Below are 18,843 nucleotides of genomic sequence, written 5' to 3'. Positions count from 1 at the left end.
TTTCTTCCCTTCGGTGTGTGCACGTCCGTCTGTCTCTCCTCCGCGCGCCGCGCCCGCCACCTGCCTCCTCTTCCCCTGCGGCTCGCCGGAGACATTGCCACGGTCGCCTGCAAACTTGGGGAAGGGGGGAGCGAGGGAGGAGGAGTAACCGAGCGCCGAGGAAGAAAAAAATAAAACGGGGGGGGGGGGCTTGGGAGGGGGAGCTGGGTCTTCTGTCCGCACCTCGGGCAGGCGGCGGAGCTGGCTTGGGAACAGACGAGCCGGGGAGAGAAGAGATGAGCTCCCAGCTGTCCACGAGGCGGATGAAAAGAAGCCCCCCATGATGGGGTCCTGCGTGTCCCAAGGTGAGTGCCATCCAGCGCGGAGGGAGGGCTGGGGCTGGGGGGAGGGGAGAGAGAAGACGACTCGCACCTGCCATCCAAAGGCAGCTGCTCTCCAGGCCAAGGATTGTGTCTGCCCCCCCATGGGGGTGTCTGCCCATTCCCCGCCTTGCCAGCCAGCCCCTCGGACGCCCGCGCATGTGTGTGTGTGTGTGTGGGGGAGTTACTGAATATAACAGAGACTCAGGACAAGGAGTCAGGGAATGGCTTTATTCCCTGCTAGCCTGAGGGCTGTTGGCTGGGGGGGCAGGGGCAGATCTGGGGGTGGGGCATTTAGCTTTTGCCTTTACTACAAGGCTCCCCTGGGACACTGGCTGGAACTTCACTCATGTGCTGGGTAAAAGTCCCCATGCTCCAGGTCATAAACAGGACACTAACTGAGGCGGGTCAGGCAGAAACCGCCCCTAAAGGCAGGTTATTCCATCTGTGTCCACTAGGGGGTTTCTTGCACCTTTGTCTGAAACAGCTGTTTCCAGCCACTGTCTGGAGGGAGCCCTGGTCTAAGCGTCATAATACTCCCAATCTCTCCCTCCCGAACCCCAGCCTCCTGCATCTTGGTCAAGCCCCTTCGCGTCAGCCCTGGTCCCAGAGCAGCATCTGCCCTGCACAGCCAGGATGAGACAGACTCTGCCACGGCAGGTCCTGGCTTGCTGCATGCAGACAGCCAGGTACCTACCTGTCTTCCAACCCTGGGGCAGTGACAACTTGCCACATCTCTGGGACAGTCACTCCAGGAGGAGCAGGCAATAAGGGGAGGCATTTGGCGCTAGGTGGGAAGCTTGGGGAAGCGAGGCTTTTGGTCTAGTCCCAAAAACCCTGGCCAGTCCTCAGCTTCCATGGGCAACTTGTATTGAACTCAGCCCAGAGAGTCATATTTTCCAAGGAAATATTCCCTTATAACAGAGGCTTTCATCCTAAAAGCTGCATTGCAAAGCAATTTGTAATGATCGTTTCATCCCACGCCAAAATGCAGCCACCTCTGGGGTGCAGTGCGCATCGCCACGGAGAAGGCTGCACACTGGGACTAGCCTCCCTGGGCCAGTAAGAGCCAGTGGTGAAGACTCCATAACGCACAAGGAAAGCTGGTGTCAGCATGTTTTCCTCATGTACTACTGGGCTGCTTTTTAAAGTGAGTTGGGTGTTGGTGAAAGGTTGGAGCCTATTTGGTGATTGGGACTGGTGGGCAGAGCCCATCAAAGCAACGGAAGGCCCTCGGGTGAGGGAGGGGCCCCAGGGCCCAGAAATATACTGAATACTGGGGACAACAAATGAACAAACCAGGATGGGGAAACAGGTCACAGGGGCAAAGCAAGGGGTCCAGAAGGGGACACAGAGCTGAGGACACCAGCACCCACCATGCCGAGAAGGAGGCCAAGGAGACAGTGGACGCTGCGCATAGGAACCCTGCCTGGATGGACGAGGGACTGGGAAAATGCTCCCACTGGCAGAGACGCCCCTGTCCAGCTCCCTGCTTCTGGACTGATGGACAATCACGGGGAGGTTGATGGGGAGGTCTTGGGCCCTTGGATGTGAAGGGCTTAGAGGAAGTGGTGTGGGGGGAAGAGCAGCCAGGACAGGTGACAGGCCTGTACCAGTAGGGAATTCTGCTTAGCTCCAACACCTGCACCACAACGCCCTGCATCCTCTGCCAACACTCCCTTGCCAACCCAGAGGCAACTGCTGGTGAGGGCAGGGGCCACTCAGGGTTTTGGCTTCTCTCCTGGAGACTGCTGGGTGTGCAGGTGATATTTAGGATGTGGAAATCAGTCTCATGGGAAAACTCATGCCACGCCAGCCCTGAGATAGCACCAGCTTTTAAATCATGACTGACTTGATCTGAATACAAACTAGAGATGAAAGGCCCATTACAAAGTCCAGGAGCCCAAACAGACCAGGGACAGAGAGTGCCATCGGCCAGATTCTCCAAGCACAAGGAGTTCTTTTGAAAACATGGCCCCGTGCGCACAGCTAGGCCTAGACAGGCCCTTGTCATGACACACGTCACCTTACACCGCGAAGGCTGCACCTCGATATCAGCCTAGCCTGGAGAGTGACACAGAAGCCAGCTATGCCTCCCCGGGAGCCATCGTCCATTTCCCTTGAGTCACGTATGTTTGAATCGCTCGGGATCTTCACAGCCAAACGGTGCAGGTACAAACAGTCTGCACGGCAGGGCTTTTCCATGGCTGTGTGTCTCGGTCCTTCCTTTGCTTTCAGAGCAGTGAGGGGACACCTTGCTGTTGGCTGCTGGCGAGGTGCGATCACACCAGGGTTCTTGATAAGCTCCAGATGGACCCGGGTGACAAGGACAAAGGGGGCCACCCTCGCACTGAGCCTCCCAGGAGCAACGTGAGGGGAAATCTGTAAATATCTGTGTGGCACTTCAGTGGTGTAAGTTTAAGGGGGGCAGTGTGGCCTAGTGGACAGAGTGTGCGCTCACACATCAGAATACATTGGTTCTAGTCCTGGCTCCACTGGGTGACCTGTGGCAAGTCATTACCACTTATTGTACCTCAGTTTCCCTGCCTGTAAAATGGGGGTAATGCTACCCATCTCCTTTGAGATCTACATCTCTTGTGCTCTGTCAAGCTGCCTGGGGTGGGACACCCCTCAGAGCTCCAATCTCAGGACAGACTCACAGGAGTTGAAGACAAAAACCAGCCTCGTAAAAATAATCCACTTTTTCAGTTACTACCGGATTTCAGAAAATACAAATCCACCCAAATCAACACTGGCCCGAAGAAGAAAAAAAAGCCCACCCAATTGTGCTTTTACATTATCCCAAAACACCAACATTTTGCAGTTCCTCTTAGTGGGTGGCTGTTACAGACACTTCTAATTTCACACCCACCCACATCAGAGCAGACGGATTAGATCTGGTGCGGTTCAACTCCGGGGGGAGCTGGATATTTAAATGCTTCCACTCCATTTGGAAAGCGCCGGTTTCTCTTTTAACCAGATCCAGGCACACTTTATATAGGGGTGTGTGTGTGTGTGTGTGTGTGCGCGCGCGCACAAAGACCTTGTACACACACACTTAAAAGCCTTAAGTGCTGCCGGAACCGGCAGAGGAGAGACTGCTTATGGAGAAGCAAAGCCTTTGAAATGTCCTAGGTTTGCGCCAGACCCCATGGCACTCTGCAGATACACCCCCTATACACTCACTATATATATCTGTAGAGAAGAGGAATTTTATTCTCCAAGGGCCTTAGTGTCAGCCTGTGGCATCCTTCCCTAGATGTGGCCTTGTGAGGCTGGGCCGGAGTGGCATGTTGTACTTGTGCCTATGACTCACCACCCAGACCGTCGGTTACACTTAATAATATTACTGTCTGCAGAGCCTCTTAGGTGGAGCATGCCGCCATGTGCCATGCACTAGGGCTCTGCCCGCTGGGAGCCCGGGGGAGATTAGTTGCTGGGGAGAAGGATGTGGAAAGGGAGAGCTCTAGCGGGCTCGGTATCACCTGCTGCAAGGTGCTGCCTGCAAAGGAGCCGTGAAAAGGGACCGGTGCTACACACAGCATGGTGTTCTCAGCTGCGCCACCTGGACCCAGGCTATGCGGGGGGCCTGAAGCTGGAAAAGAGATTTGGCATAAAATGTAAATAAGATTCATAACACCTCCTTCTCAGCTAGCACTTTTCACCACTAGAGCTCCAGGCACTGTGCACAGGAGGGCAGTCTCATTATCCCATTTTACAGATGGGGAAACTGAGGCACGGAGCAGGGCTGGGACTTGCCCAAGGTCACCCAGCAGCAGAACTTGTACCAGGACCCAGGTCTCCAAAAGCCCAGTCCTGAGTTCGTGCTACCAGGCCAAACTGTTGAGAAATTCTCCCCTTCTTCTCGAATGTGTTTTCCAGAGTGGGTGACTTTATCCCCGGATACCCTGCTCAGAGCCCATCTCCATGGGGGAGATTTTCTGTGTTTGTAGAGCGCCTAGCCCCATGGGGCCCCGTTCCATAGCTGGAGTTTCCACCTGCTGTGAAAATACAAATAATAAACACTAATAAAAAAACCAATTCAACTAAGCTGCTTAGCGAGCCATCACGTGGACCCTGTTTGAGGTGGTTCAAAGAGTCCTGATCTGTTCAGACTTCGCCAGTTTCCAGAGGACTGAACTGCTTTCAGGCCCAAGGTGGTTTTCGTTTTGACCATTTGCATGCGGGAGCCATTCACAACCGCTTTGCTCCAGCGCCAACAGCTGCACAAGGCGTAGGGCGATCGAGAATCCCACCCTGTTCGCTTCAGGGACACAACCACGTTTGGCTCCCGTTCGCCCTGCATGAGCCAGCACGGGGTGAGCTGGATTCAATTCTGCCTCCCGCATCATCGCCAGAGCTGGCCCCTCTATTCCCATCCGCCCCATTGAAGACGAGGGGGCTGCCCGGGTGTAGAATTTGCCAGCTAATCCTTTGCAACTGGCGATGGTTGGGGAGAAGGATGAGAACCCCCAGCGCGACCCTCAGAGCCCGGAGGAGTTTGCAGGGCCGGGAGCTAGAAAGACCTCATCTCTTTACTCAGAAAGGGGACACATTTGATCTGGAGTCACTGGAGGCCTAGATCCTCAAAGGTATTGAGGTGCCTGAAATCAATAGAGGATTTGCCAAAGTACCTTTGAGGACAAATAAACATGGCGCCTCACAAAACCCTTTATATCAAGGCACATCTCTGAGCAGAATCACACTTGAAAGCTAATTTCCTGCCTCCAGGATATTCCTCCCCACGGTCAGGCAGCCGGGGGCATCAGAGCCAAAGCTGTGAACGGGCTGCATTGTCTGAGGGAGGACAAGGGCTTCCCGCTGAGGAAGCTTGCAGGGTTTCAGCGGGGCAGGAGAGGGCCCTGAGTTGAAAGCAGGCGCCGAGGGTGCAGCGGGGCGTGAGAACATGGTTTCCAGGAGGAAGTGCCAATGGCTTTTCAGGAACTGGGGATAAAATACATAAAATCAGCTGTGAAAGGCAACGCGGCCGCCTGCCGGGTTCTCAAAGGGGATGAGATTTTTAAGGGTATGAGGTAGGGTTACCAGACAGCAACTGTGAAAAAACGGGACGGGGGTGGGGGGGTAATAGGTGCCTATATAAGAAAAAGTCCCAAAAACGGGACTGTCCCTTTAAAAATGGGACATCTGGTCACCCTATGAGGCAGATGTTGAAATCAGATGGAAAACACAGAGGGCTGCAGGGCAGGGTTTGCTCTGAACAGTGTCTTGGTGACTCTAGGTGGCTTCACGCGTCGTAGCCTGGACCCCCGTGCCCCGGCCAGATCCCAGCGCGGAGAGTTGTTCTAAGCCCTCCCTATGTGGAAGGGACACACAGGTTCCCATACAGACCGAGGCCCTGTCTAGACTAGGGTCTGGAAGGTGTTAGCTAATGTCTTAACAGCCTAATGTAGACAAGGCAATGTGCCTTCAACATGTGTTAAACGGGCTGAGTTAAAGCCTACCCCGCGTGAGCTAACGCCTTCCAGACCCATGTCTAGACAAGCCAAGGCCTTCACTGGCCCTGGTGTGTGTCATGCACACGGACAGTGTTGTCAAATTTAGGGCATGTCGCCCCCATAATCCGAGGTGTGAATGCAGTGTAGGTAGATGTACCCGCGCTAGCTTTGATCTGCCTAGCACGGCTGAAAATAGCCATGAAGATGTAGCAGGAGGGGCTTTGGCACGGGTTGTACCAGCCTGTTGGTACCCTGGATACGTCCTCACATTTCAGGCCCATGCTGGCTAGATCACAAAGCTAGGGCAAGTATGCCTACGCCTACAGCAGGGCCAACTCCAAAGGTTGAAAAATCAGGAGTCAGGCTCACCAGAAATCATGAGATTGGCTTTAAAATCATGAGATTATATACAAATAATAGATTTGGGGCTCTTTTTATTTGCCTTCTGCTTTTTGAGCCTTTAGGGGGTCACATTTTGAAGCTTTTTCCGCAGCCATGAGGGCTAGAAACTTCTTTAAGAACGAAGGCTGAAATCATCACAGATCCACCTGACTCCAGGAGCTGGGGCTTTACGGGAAACAATAATTATCCTGAGACTTGTGACAAAATCACGAGAGTTGGCAATGCTGCACCTGCCTGCACTGCTTCGCACCTCTGTACCCTAAGGGGCTGAGCATGCAGATGCTTACTCCGGCGGTGTCGTGTTTACTACTGTGAGCTCATCCCAATGGAGCCAACGGGGCTGTTCCCAGTAGGAAGTCCTGCGACGGGGGCATAGGAGTTTGCGAGGCCCCACAGTTCTGAAGTTCATCAAAGCAGGGAGCTTGTCATCTTGCATTGGCCTGCAGAGCACCAGGCACGGCGGTGGTGAGACAGAGATCAGAACGGAGGCAGATGTGGAGAAGGTGCCCCATCTGAGCAGGCTAGGCTGGAGCGCAGGTAAGGGAGTAGGTGACACCTTCCCCGAGCAGGTGGAATGGATGAGGGTGGAAGAGAACCAGGCCATGGGCTCCCTTTTCCAGGCTCAGCACGGTCAGCCAGCTCCATCAGCAGCTCTGCTAGTTTCCCCTGCTGGATAGCTGCAGCCCCCCAACGCTCTCTGAACTTGCCACACTGGGCGAGGAGTACAGGAACATCCTTAGCCGATCCTCTCCCTAGCAAACTCCCGGGAGGGCACAGCTGGTGGGGACAGAGGCAAAACTGGTTGTGCACTCAGACGTCGATGAGGATTGCGGGGGAAGGACAAGGCATCACAAGTCCTTGCTCCATGCTAATGCTGAACCCAGACTGCTCCAAGGGGCCTTGTGAAGAGAGAAGGGGAAGTGGTTGTGGCCTTTTCGCTTCCTGAGGCTGGATAAAGAAGGCTGGAAAAGGTTCGTTTCCTAACTCTGTCCCTTTGAAATATCTGCTCGTCTCTGGTCCTGCTGGAGGACTCCTTGGAGATCCTAGAGATGGAGGGTGTCAGCGCTCTTCAGGCTTAAATTGCAACAGAGAAGGTGTCAGAGCTTTAGCAAAGGGGCTTTTGTTCCCGAGCGTTTGCCATGTGTTTGACTCAAATGCCTGTTTAACACAAAGCAAACCCAAGAGGTTTAAAGAGTCTGAACAAAATCACCTCTCCTTCCCCCCCCCCCCCTCAGTTAATCAGCTTTTACTCGCATGACACTCCTGAGGCTAGGATCTGACCAGGTCTCCAACCAGCCCTAGTGTCGCCCTGGAAACCCAGAGTAGACAAGACCTGAATTTTGAATGCAAAGTAAGCACCAAAGAGAAAAATCCAAAGTTGCCTTCAGGCCTTATGTGTCCATCCCAGCATGAAAGGGCCCAGGGCCCAATTATATTTCCTAACGCAGGTCACCTAGAAGAGACAGCCCCAGCACAGGGGCTCTCACAACGGCCTTTGCCCGTCTCTGTTACACTTCACCTCCCTGCCTGTCTTCCTGAGTTTTTCCTGCTGCTTGCCTGGCCGCGCAATTTATTCTGTGGGCCACAAACACCGCGTTACAGCGAGAGCTGTGCCTGGCATTTCCCACGAAGGGCCCTCGACTTTAAAATTTGTTCTTCTCTTGGTCCAAACCAGGGGCGGCTCCAGGCACCAGCGCACCAAGCGCGTGCCTGGAGCGGCAAGCCGCGGGGGGTGGCCCACCAGTCCTGCGGTTTCGGCGGCAATTCGGCGGCGGGGACACCGAAGGCGCGGGACTGGCGGACCTCCCGCAGGCATGCCACCGAATCCGCATGAGCAGCAGACCTCCCGCAGGCGTGCCACCGAAAGCCGCCTGACTGCCATGCTTGGGGCGGCAAAATACATAGAGCCGCCCCTGGTCCAAACTACTCCAAATGCATTGATGTGCGGGGAATACTGTAGGGTGCATGGGCTTTCTTGCCTTTGGGGATGGAATTAGCGATGGCTAGGGCCTGTCTAAGTGGGCTCAGGTAATTCTCCTCTATTTGATTGCCCTGGCGTGTGGCTACACGGGTCGGAGTTGTATCTGATGTATCTGTTGTATGGACCAGGTATGTCAATTGGTGTCCTAGCTCCCAGCGCTTTAAGGGCAGGTGTTTTCTCATCATTACCAGTCTGCCCACACTACTAGGTGCATCAGGCAAACAGCCCAATTACCCCCATCCTGCACTCATTTCCCACCATTTTTATATTCAGATGCAGTAACTCTCCTTCAGCCATTATCGTGCTGTGTTCCAAATACATCCATCCTTTCTTCTGCAGCATTAGCGTTGATGTCGGTAGTTGTGCCTGGTCTAGGATCTCTTCGTTGCTGATTCTGTCACCTGCACTGAAAGCTGTTCAGTTTGTACTAGAGGGACTTACTATTTTTCCAGGCCTTTGCTCCATATAGGACACGTAGGACGTTGGTTCTAAGGATCTTGTGTTTGGCGTTTTTGCTAATTGCATTGAACTTCCTCCTGTGCTGAGTTTTTCACATCCGGCACTTGCTTGACCTCTTCCGGACTTTCCATCAGACATGCAATCACCACGAACGATGCTGCCCAGTTCAGTAAATGTATTAATGGTTTTCAAGCCTAATTAAATAAAATAAGCCTATCAATTCTAATCATTATTGATTTTCAGCACTGAGGCAGCGCCTAGGGGTCCAGCCCCGTGCTGCTAGGCGCTGTACAAACATAAAACAAGCCAAAGTTCAAACCGCCTGGTCAGCTCTTGAGGGATTACTAAAGAGCACTGCTGCAGAAGGGAGGGAGGTGGCCATTCCTGCCAAGGAACACTCCTGGCAGGCTGTGCCTCAGTTTCCCCAAATACTGACAAGGGGAGTGTGAGGCCGAACCATTAATGTTTGTGGAGCATTGTGTGGCTGTCAGGTGGAAGGGGCCAGAGAGGAGCAGAGGGAATAGATAGATACAGTATTAAGTGGCATAGAAGCCACTGAGAGAGCCTCTGAATGCCCACAATGGCATATTTTGATCCATAACTTAGGCCTGTGTAACAGGCTCCTTTCTCCACCCTCGGGACCACCCAAAGAGACTGGATGCTTCCAAGTTTATAAGCACACCTGTGTGTTATTTGTTGGATCTCCTCCACCAGTCCAGCAACATGCCATGGGAAGTAAGCAGCCTCCTTTGCCCTCTCTCCAGAGATCTCAGGATCCCACAGTCTCTGCCCCTTGCACTTCCTTCCTCGCCTTGACCTGTTGGCAGCTGGCAGGTTGATTGCGCGCTTTAGCTCATCAACCTCATACCTAATCAAACCATTGAGCACCCATCCCCCCAGTTAAATCCAGCCCAGCGGGGACTAGCTAATGCCTCAGCGAGCAGAACGCTGGGTCTGTGCTCGGCTCCTAGCACTCTGTCACACCTAGTGGGAAATTTTCCATGTAAGCTGTTTTTGATGGAAAATTAGGTCTTCGACTAAACAAAATTTTTCACAAAAAGTGTCTGCTTTCCTTGAAAAATGGTGACATTTCGTCAAAAAGCTGAACACCTGAAAATCAAAATATTTCTATTTGGAAATGCTGCCCTAGTGCCCTATGGGAGTTGTAGTTTGGCTATTTCACGCTCTCATTCACCTCTGTGGGCCAAGTTCCCCATCAAACTACATATCCCATGAGGCACCAGAGCCATGGACTCCTATGATGCGCTGTGGTAGCACAGCAGGCAAGACCACGGTGCATCATGGGAGATGTAGTCTGGCTGAAGAGCTTGTCCTATAGAGGAGAATGGGGACATGAGGCAGCTGAACTACAACTCCCATGAGGCACCGCAGCACCATTTCCAAACCGAAAGTTTTGGGGTTCAATTTTGGGCCAAAAAGTTGAAATTTTCCATCTCCCCCCTCCCCAATTTTCCAAGCCTCTCTTTTATAACTGCCCTGTAAATAGATAGCAAAGTAGGGTTACCAGGCCCAGCCCGTCTCTCTCTCTCACCCATCTCTTTTCTCCTTCGGTTGCAGAATTCTTCACAAGTGCTCAAAAGGAATATTCCATCGCCAGCCACCCACAGTGCCCTCCTTCCACCCACCATGACAGTCAGCAAGTGCCTGCAGCTGCCCTGGAGAAGAATAACAGCAAGGTAACCAAAGAGTCAGGCCCCCAGGACAATCATTACAAGTGCTACAGGAATATGCAATCTATATGTTGTGGCCCCTTCCAGCAGCTTGGCCTCACTGAGCAGAACAGGCAGTGGCTGCTGCCACCGCCTAATGGAGTTAGCTCCAAAGAGCTGTACCGTGCTGCTGAAGGACCTGGGTTCAAACCCTGCTGATGACCTGTGAGGGTGGCTGTTATAACTGACTTCTAGTTGCTGTTTGGCAAACACACCTTGAGGCTTGTAAAGTCTGGTAGGGTGACCAGATGTCCTGATTTTATAGGGACTGTGCTGATATTTGGGGCTTTTTCTTATATAGGCCTCCCACCCCCGTCCCGATTTTTCACACTTGCTGTCTGGTCACCCAGGGCGCAGGGGGTTTAAACATTTCCTTGCCGCCCGAAAGGTCACCTTGAGAGTTCCCCTGGCAAGGAGTGCAGATGACTCAAGGATGGGAAACAGGCGGGGGAGCCGCTCACCCGTTCATGAGGGAATGAAAGCTATTATAGGCTGTTCAGTGGGCCGCGTAACAGCAGCTTGGTGGCTCAGACAAAGGCCAAGTGGCCAGGGATCCGTATTGCCTGTGCTTATTGGCAGCCTCTCCAGTGAGGCCAAGCACTGAATGGGCCATGTTATTATTATTATAACATCTAGGATTCCCAGTCATGGCCCAGGACCCCATTGTGCAAGGCGCTGTACAAACCCAGGACAGAATGACAGGCCCTGTCCTAAGGAGCTGACCAGCTAAGCCATGGAGCCCTCCCCCAGGTCAGCACCAACAGCACTACCTTACCCTGTGTGTATGGCGGGGGAAGCTGCTGCTACCTGGCCAGCCCAGCGCTGGGTTCAGGCCTGTCCATCCAACACCATTCTATAAACAACCGTGAAAGGGAGTTAGAGAGGTAGTGTTGTCTAGCAGCTAGGGCCCCTGCCTAGGAATCAGGACACCTGGGTTCTATTCCTCACTCTACCACTAACCTGCTGCGTGACCGTGGGCGAGTCACTTCCCTGCTCACTAGGCCGCACTGCTGTCCCCCCACTTAGAGAATTGTGTAGCTTTGTGTCTTTCAGACAAGCTGTCTGAATAAAGAATTATCCACCTGCAAACCCCAGTCAAGGTTAAGGGGGAAAACAAGAGAAAAGCAGTGACTTGCTGGAGTGGAGAAGAAGGGAATGGGGAAAGGAGGGGAATGAATGAATAAAACAAGCCAGGACGAAGGAAGACAGAAGAAGGAGCCACTGTGCTAGGCGCTGTACAGAGAAGACAGGCTCCACCTCAGAGAGCTGCCTTGGGCTACGGGAATCTTGGTTTCCCCTCCACCCCGTGACAAATCTGCAGCTTTGGCACCGGTTTTAATTCGTTTACTCCCCTGTGTTTTAGGAAAACCAGATGGATTTCTGCTGGGACCCTCTGCAGGTCAGTGTGGGTTGGGTGGCCCTGGGGGTACATTGCACTTCTACAGTCTGCGAACCCTATGCTGAGCTCCTGGGAGAATGCAAGGCAGGGTGTGGCTGAAGTGGTGCCCCCTAGTGGATGCATGTGGTGGTTGCTATGCAAGAAGCTGTGCTTTTTGGGGGAGGTTGGCCAGGTTGGAAGTCCCTGGAAAACTGTGGCAAGTGGAGGAGGTAGGTTCAAGGTGATCACATCAGCTGGCCTTTGCTCAGCTCCGGCGGGGATGGGGAGGCTCTGGTGGGCCACAAGGCCGGCACAGGGTCCTCACCCTGAATGGGACCACTGGGCTTTCGTGGGACAGTGAGGTCCTGCAGACCCTAGCCATCGCAGGACTCTGTGCCAGCGGGTGTAGAACCAGCCCTGCAGACTGGGCACAGGTGGGAGGTACCTGGTAGACACTGAGCATGTCCCCCCTCCCCCACGCACATCTCTGTGAGTTTTGTAGGATTGGCTCGGCAACAAAGATCAGTCTACTCACCGGCCTGCAGGCTGGGAACTTGCTGCTTTATTTAACTGCATCACACCAGAGCATGGGGGGGAGGGGCAGGGGGGAGCTACGCCAGACTAAATCGGAAAGTAAGGGAGGCGTGGAGCGTGGTTCCATCCCATAATACTCTGTGCAACCCAGTTAACCCCATGATGGCCACTTAACTACAGTTGCCCCTGGAGTTACCAGCATGGGAACTTCTGCAACCACCTTTGCAGCAGCAGAGCACACTAGACATGGTCCCACAAGCCCCCCTCACGAGTCCGCAGCAGAATGCCACCCATCCGTTGCATCTCGTATCATGAGTCCTGAGTGCCCATGGGCTGCTGGGTCCTCTGGGGCTCCCCCACCCTGGAGGCCCCCACCCCTGGCCTGCATGGGTCCCCTCTCTTAGACGTGGGGCTGGCTGAGGGTACTCGGCTCTCTCCCTGCTGACCCAGCCGGTCTTGCCAGCCTTTGCGTCTCTCCTCCCTCTGCAGAAATGTTTCAAGACATCCAGTGGGATCCTCTCCGATTCCAAATTCGGCTCCAGTGGTTACAACGTCACGGCCCTGGCGACCTCCTCTCTAGTGGGTAGGTAAAGACCATCCCTCCCTCCCGCCAGGCTCCGTCACCCCTGAGCCCCGGGTTGGCATGACGGCCGAGCACAGCCTCCCAGAGGAGCACTGGTGCAAAGATGCAGGACGGGGCAGCCAGGCCAGATTTCCAGCTGAGCTCCCAGCAGGGGCTTCTCTGCCCCCCGTGTCGTTGGCGGGGTGAATCCCGGTCTTAGAGGAGCTTTCTGACAGGTTCGCCTGAATGGGTCTCCTCATTCTTCATTCAAGTGGAGCAGGCATTAGCCAAGCTGGTCTGCTAGAGCCAGGGCCCGATCCCAGAAGGGGCCTGATCCCACCCCCACTGAGGGGATGTCCAGGGGTGCCCATCCTCCCACCGGATTGGGCCTCGGGGTGGACAAGAGCCATGCCTTGGCTCCAGGGAACAGAAAGGGGATTCTTTAGCGAGGCTGCTGGATACACCCAGCCCCTGCGAGCCTCTCTGACTCCCAGACTGGCTAACACAGCCCGCCCCGCCTCGTCACCGCCTGGGGAGTCCCTACGTCCTGACCTCAAAGGCTGACGAGACTAAAGGGTCCTTGGTTCTGGTAGGGGTAGGGCCACTGCTCAGCCTAGGGGTAGAGCCATCCAAATCCTCTGGTCAATGGCATCGCGCCTTTCACAGCTCAGAGCCGCCTGTGGCTCTTGCAAGAAGCTAGCGCTGCCCATAACAACAAGCAGCCTCCCCCCCCAGGCCAGAGACCAGCGGGACCCCACAGGCCAGGCTGAGCGGCTCTAATTGCCTTGGCCCTGGAGAGGGAAGAGGAGGGAAGGGAGTTTATCTGCTTCCAGCAGCAGCCCCGTCTGTCCCGTCCTCCCCCTCCCCCTCCCCACCAGCTCCGGCGTAATTAATTGTGTGCGGTGGAGATTAATAAGGTGTTTGTTTCCATGGAAACTGCCAGCCGGCTGGCCCTGCTGGCCTGATTCCCTTTTCTCCACGAGGCCGGTGGCGCTGGAATAATGCCCAAGGCTGCCTTCCCAGAGCCGCAGCGGAGAAAGGGCCCCAGTGCCGGAGGCAGGACGATTCTGCTTGGAGCACGGCATGCCCTCGGAGCATCACGGGTATCCGTTTGTTTGCCTCCAAAGCCCTCCCAGCCCAGTCCAGGCTCCCACCCAGCGCTGCTGGTGCCCCTCAGTCCCAACCCGCCTCCCCATCCTACTCAACGGCTACATGGAGTCATTCGGGGAGCTGGTAAGGCAGCCCGGACACAACACCCAGCTCTCACCGTGCCCAAGGCAGCACCTGGATGGCGAGCGGTGGGTGACGCTGGCCCAAGTGACTGAGGGGATGCTGGTGGGAAGGGGGATCTAGCGTCTTCTCTGTCATCCCCCACTGCTGGGGACACCTGGCCTCAGGTGATAGCACAGCTCCCCCTGGATGCTGCCAGAACCCCTCCCCCATCTGCAGATGGCCAGGAGATGATGCCCCATCCCACCAGACACACACTTGGCCCCAGGGACCCCTACATTCCCGACCTCTAGGCCTGAGCTCTGCAATTCATAGTATCTAGGAATGGAGCCACACGCCCCGACAAAGCCCCAGATGATACAAAATACAGCAGCCCGTCTCCCTCCTGAACACAGAGTCTGGTTCAAGGTCTCCAGAGCCCTCCATGGGACTGGCCCTGGCTCCCTGGGAGACGCCCCTCCTGCCATGGCCTCCCACCACGGCTGTCTTCTGCTGTCATCACCTAGCACAACAGACAGAACCTGCTCAGGAGGTGACCCGGGCAGACAGATTTGGGGGAACACGGCTCACAGCTGTGGCGATGCAGGGGGCAGCACTGTGACCAGGGGTCAGGTCTTCAGGACCCAGAGCCCCTGGAAATCCCATGAGACCGTGGGGAGCTTCCTATTGGCTTAGCAAGGGGGAAAAACCACAGTGAAGTTTATGATAAAAATGGTAAAATAACAGAAATGGTGATTTTTAGCAAGGCACCAGGAGATAATGGTCAAGGGGAGCTGGATAGCACGGGAGAGATGCTTCGCCTCTTCCTCTATCCACTTAGGGCTGGGCCAGCAGGTGTCCTAAACAACCACGTCCCACTAGAGAGATAGCAGCTGGCGGCTTTTATTATCCGCTCCCCAATTCTGGGTGGGGCTAGGGCCATTCAGAGGCGTGGCCAATGCTTTAGCCACACGCCCCTTCCTCGGATTTATAAAATTGGCTGCTTTCTCAGCCATGACTGCATATGAGGGGCAGCTCGTCCTGTTTCCCCTGCTGCAAGAGCTCCCGGTAGAGTCCGAAAGGCCTGGAAAACCAGTTAAATAGTCCGAGCCCTGTGAGACCGAGTCAGCCGGCACAGACCAGCCCCAAGCATCTAATTGCAATGTAGACATTCCCTTGGGGGCTTCACTTGGCTTTGGAATCACCCCTGGGTGAGCTGTCCAAAATGTTAGCACCAGGAAATCGGGATCCAGCCCAGGTCATTAAGAGCCGTGACTATCTGAAGACTGGCCCATAGGTAATGATGCGTTTGAGGGGGCTCAGTCCAGTTCCTAGTGAACTGGTGACCATCATCCCAGCTGGCACTCAGCAGAAAGGCTGATCCATGAATGAATGAGCCCTGGAGACTGACTATCCCGCTGGCCCCAGAGGCAGGGCGGAGGTGCATGGTGCTGCTGCTGTTTGGGCTGGAGCTGAGCTGGGGTCAATGGTAGTTTGTCGATCCAGCTCCTTGCACCAGTGCTAACTTCACTCTTGAGAAGAGAAATTCTGTGCAGTGCAAGGTAGCATCTTCTGGCACGGAATGAAAGGGTACGTCTACATGGCCGCTAGACACCCGTGGCTGGCCTCCCTCCTCATGGGGGCCCAGAGCTCAGGCTCCAGCCCTGGGAATGTCTACATGGCAGTTTTATAGCCCTGCCACCCAAGCCCCACTGGGGCCAGCCGCAGGGGTCTAATAGCCAGACTCTAGTGCCACTTGAATGCCAGGATTTGCTGTGCTCTATTGAGGGTGGCGGAAGCATCCAGTTAGCTCCCGCGTCAGTGCACCCGCAGAGAGCTGCATTGTTTGCCCTGGGAAGTGTCACATAACTCCCTGCTCAACGAGACATGCAAAACTGCAGCTGCTTCAGGGAACTAGCCCCAAGCTCCAGCCATGCAAAAAGCGCTGCGCGAAGTGCTGCCGCAGGCCTGCAGGAGGCGCTCTTGCTGGGAGGAAACATTACCCCACCTTGCCAAGGGAGGGTGCACCTGGGAGAGGGGCAGGCTGGGACTGCCCCAGGCTGAGGTTGGTTCAGGCAGAGGCGATGGTGCACTTCAGTTCCAACCTGCACTATCCCCGTCCCCTGCTATTCCAGTCCAGGGCATCCTGCAGGTAGCCCTGCCAGTGCCCCTCAATCCTGACCCGCAGCCCCCTCCCCCGCCCCCGCTCCTCCACCTCGGGTCCCACCCAGAGCTCTGCCAGTGCCCCTCAATCCTGACCCGCAGCCCCCGCTCCTCCACCTCGGGTCCCACCCACAGCTCCGCCAGTGCCCCTCAATCCTGACCCACAGCCCCCACTCCTCCACCTCGGGTCCCCCCCACAGCTCTGCCAGCCCCCCTCCCCCCGCTCCTCCACCTCGGGTCCCACCCAGAGCTCCGCCAGTGCCCCTCAATCCCAAACCAGGCAACATCTGATAAATGTCCCTCCAGATTCCTGACCAGCTCCTTAGGGAAGCCCCAGGAGAAATCCAAGCCAGCTGCTGTAGTGGCCCCTTAGGAAAGGATTGTGGTGAGTGGGGCTGGCTGGCTGGGGGCTGGCTACCGCAGTGCAGACACCCACCCAGCATGGACATGATCAGTCATGGAGGACATTCCTTCAGCACCAAGTCTTGGTGCACTGATCCCACCGCTCTGAATCCCGCCCGCTTCAGTCCAGCTCCTCCCGTCTCTGCTTTAGGGTTAGTCCAGACCATAAAGGACCACATCACCAAGCCCACCGCCATGGCTCGCGGCCGGGTGGCCCACCTCATCGAGTGGAAAGGCTGGAGCGCCCCCCAGGTGGGCTGCGAGCCGTGGCTGACGGAGGAAGAGCACTACTCCTACCTCACGGACGAGCTGAGGGAGGCCCGCTTTGCAGCAGGTGGGTGGGCAGCGGGGAGGCTGCAGGGGATAATCTGTGCTGGGGGAAGGGGGAGCAGGGAATGCACCAGCAGCGACTCCGCTTGTGCAGTGGCGTGATGGAGCACTGCAAGTGGCTGGGCACTGGGGCATCCCTTGGGGAGAATGGCGGGGAGCAGTGCCCGTGCATTTGGCATGTCCCTTAGCTGTCGGCCAAACGGTAACCCATGCAGAGGACTCCCGGGCCTGACCCGGCTAGAACTCCCTCAGCCTCACTGCCATCCAGCGTTTTCCATATCGTGATCCCCCATCACACCTTCCCCCGAACAGGGTGCTGGTCCCGGCTGGAGACAGGGCACTGGACTGGATGGAGCGTGCCTGGATCCCCTCTGGGACTTCCTATGTCCTGGCGATAGAATTCTGCTGGTTTGCCGGGGACGAGCCAGATTCTCCTCCTGGGAACACTGGTGTTCATCCAGTTTCGCTCTGATTTCAGTGATGTCACTCCAGATTTACCTTGGCGTAGCCAGGTTCAAGACACGGCCCAGTATCAATCCCCTCCCCTTGTAACCTGTGTTTGGTTTCCCACGGTCCTGCCCAGGGGTCGCTGAACAATTCGCCATCACCGAGGCCACCCTGAGCGCCTGGTCCTCGCTAGACGATGAAGAAATGAATTACGGGGGCAGCTCCCAGGAGATCGCACAGCTTCAAGGTACCTTCCCCCTCCTCTCTGCCATGAGCAGCCCTGCAGGGCTCCTGATGTTCCCCAGCCCTCCCTGCATGGAACAGATTCAGGAGGGTCCCTCGGGGCCATCCTGGCTGGTGTCCTGTATCAGTCAGGGGTGGTTCCCTGGCTCCATGTCTGTCATCTTGTTCCAAGGGGGGGTGTTTGGGCAGCTGGGGGCCATGGAGCACAGGGGCACCCCCCTGCACTAGGCCAATGCTGCATCCCTGGGGGATCCCCTTCCGCAAGCCCAGGAGCTGAGGGCAGGACTGGGGCCCTGGATGGACCGAGGACCCAGCAACTCCAGCTGGAGCCGCGGGTGATCAGCGCCTCAAGGTGTCTCAAGCTGGGCACCCAGGATTGGTGGCCACTCCCAAAAGTGTTGTCCTTGCCCGTTCTCCGGGCCCTGCCGGCTGCCAGTAGCCTGCCCTGCTGAGTCACTAACACACTCTTCCCCTCCCCGGCTTTGCTTTCAGACCTGGAGAGCATCTACCTGCAGGAGAAGCTGGTGCTGAGTCCCCAGGTGATAAGTAGCCCCAACCTGGAAGGCAGCCTGCCCGCCTGCTCCCCCTCCACCCACACCTCCCCAATACCCTGGGTGCACTCCGGAGTGGACAGGTGGAACTCGACCCACCCCTTCCCCGGGGCTCTCCCCTGCGGCTCCCCCCGGACCGGGAGCTCCCGGGCAGACAGCTCGGAGAAGGAGCAGGCCTGCGTGGGGAGAGAGCAGGAGGGCACGACCAGCGTCGGCCAGAAGCGGCTCAGCAACTCCCTGCACTACGTGGACAGCAGCTCCCTCTCGGAGGACGAAGTGTTTTATAACTAGGTCCCCCGCCCCTCCCCGGGACAGGAAGGGGGGACGGGGCTGCCCTGAGGATGGAGCGAGGGGCCCTGCTGAGCTGGGTAGTTCCAGCTCCCTGGATGCTGCTGGGAGCAGTGATTAGAAGCCGCCTATTGGTTTGACACAGTGAGGCAAGGCAACACCAACAGCATCCCTCCTACCGGTGACTGCTGGGGCTGCCTGGAGGGCCGGGGCTGCCAGGCCCTTTAGAGGCGGCATTCGCTGGACTGGCGCCGGTTGCACCGAGTCTGGGGCTGAGATTGATTTTCCTTCGGCCAAGGCTGCTGAGCTGCGCTGAGACCAAGACCCGTTCCGTCCCGCGGTGGGTTCC

The 18,843-nt window shown here is 56.0% G+C and overlaps 1 protein-coding gene across 1 annotated transcript; it reads left to right on the top strand.

Annotated features, from left to right (window-relative positions):
• Nucleotides 1–319: 319 nt before the first annotated feature.
• Nucleotides 320–18,497, top strand: FAM131C (family with sequence similarity 131 member C). The gene is made up of 7 exons (XM_065421465.1): nt 320–344; nt 10,236–10,354; nt 11,751–11,786; nt 12,789–12,882; nt 16,787–16,969; nt 17,549–17,659; nt 18,148–18,497. The coding sequence occupies exons 1-7, from the start codon at nt 320–322 to the stop codon at nt 18,495–18,497; spliced, it is 918 nt and encodes a 305-aa protein (XP_065277537.1).
• The last annotated feature ends 346 nt before the right edge of the window (nt 18,498–18,843 follow it).

Source organism: Emys orbicularis, chromosome 22 (genome assembly GCF_028017835.1).
Source record: "Emys orbicularis isolate rEmyOrb1 chromosome 22, rEmyOrb1.hap1, whole genome shotgun sequence".
NCBI lineage: Eukaryota > Metazoa > Chordata > Testudines > Emydidae > Emys > Emys orbicularis.
This window is presented reverse-complemented; position numbering and strand designations above follow the sequence as displayed.

Bases quoted from the DNA above. Each gene is read 5' to 3' on its own strand.
- FAM131C (XM_065421465.1), top strand. From the start codon at position 320: ATGATGGGGTCCTGCGTGTCCCAAG. The intron at 345-10,235 runs GTGAGTGCCATC...CTTCGGTTGCAG, and splicing joins GGGGTCCTGCGTGTCCCAAG to AATTCTTCACAAGTGCTCAA. The intron at 12,883-16,786 runs GTAGGTAAAGAC...TCTCTGCTTTAG, and splicing joins GGCGACCTCCTCTCTAGTGG to GGTTAGTCCAGACCATAAAG.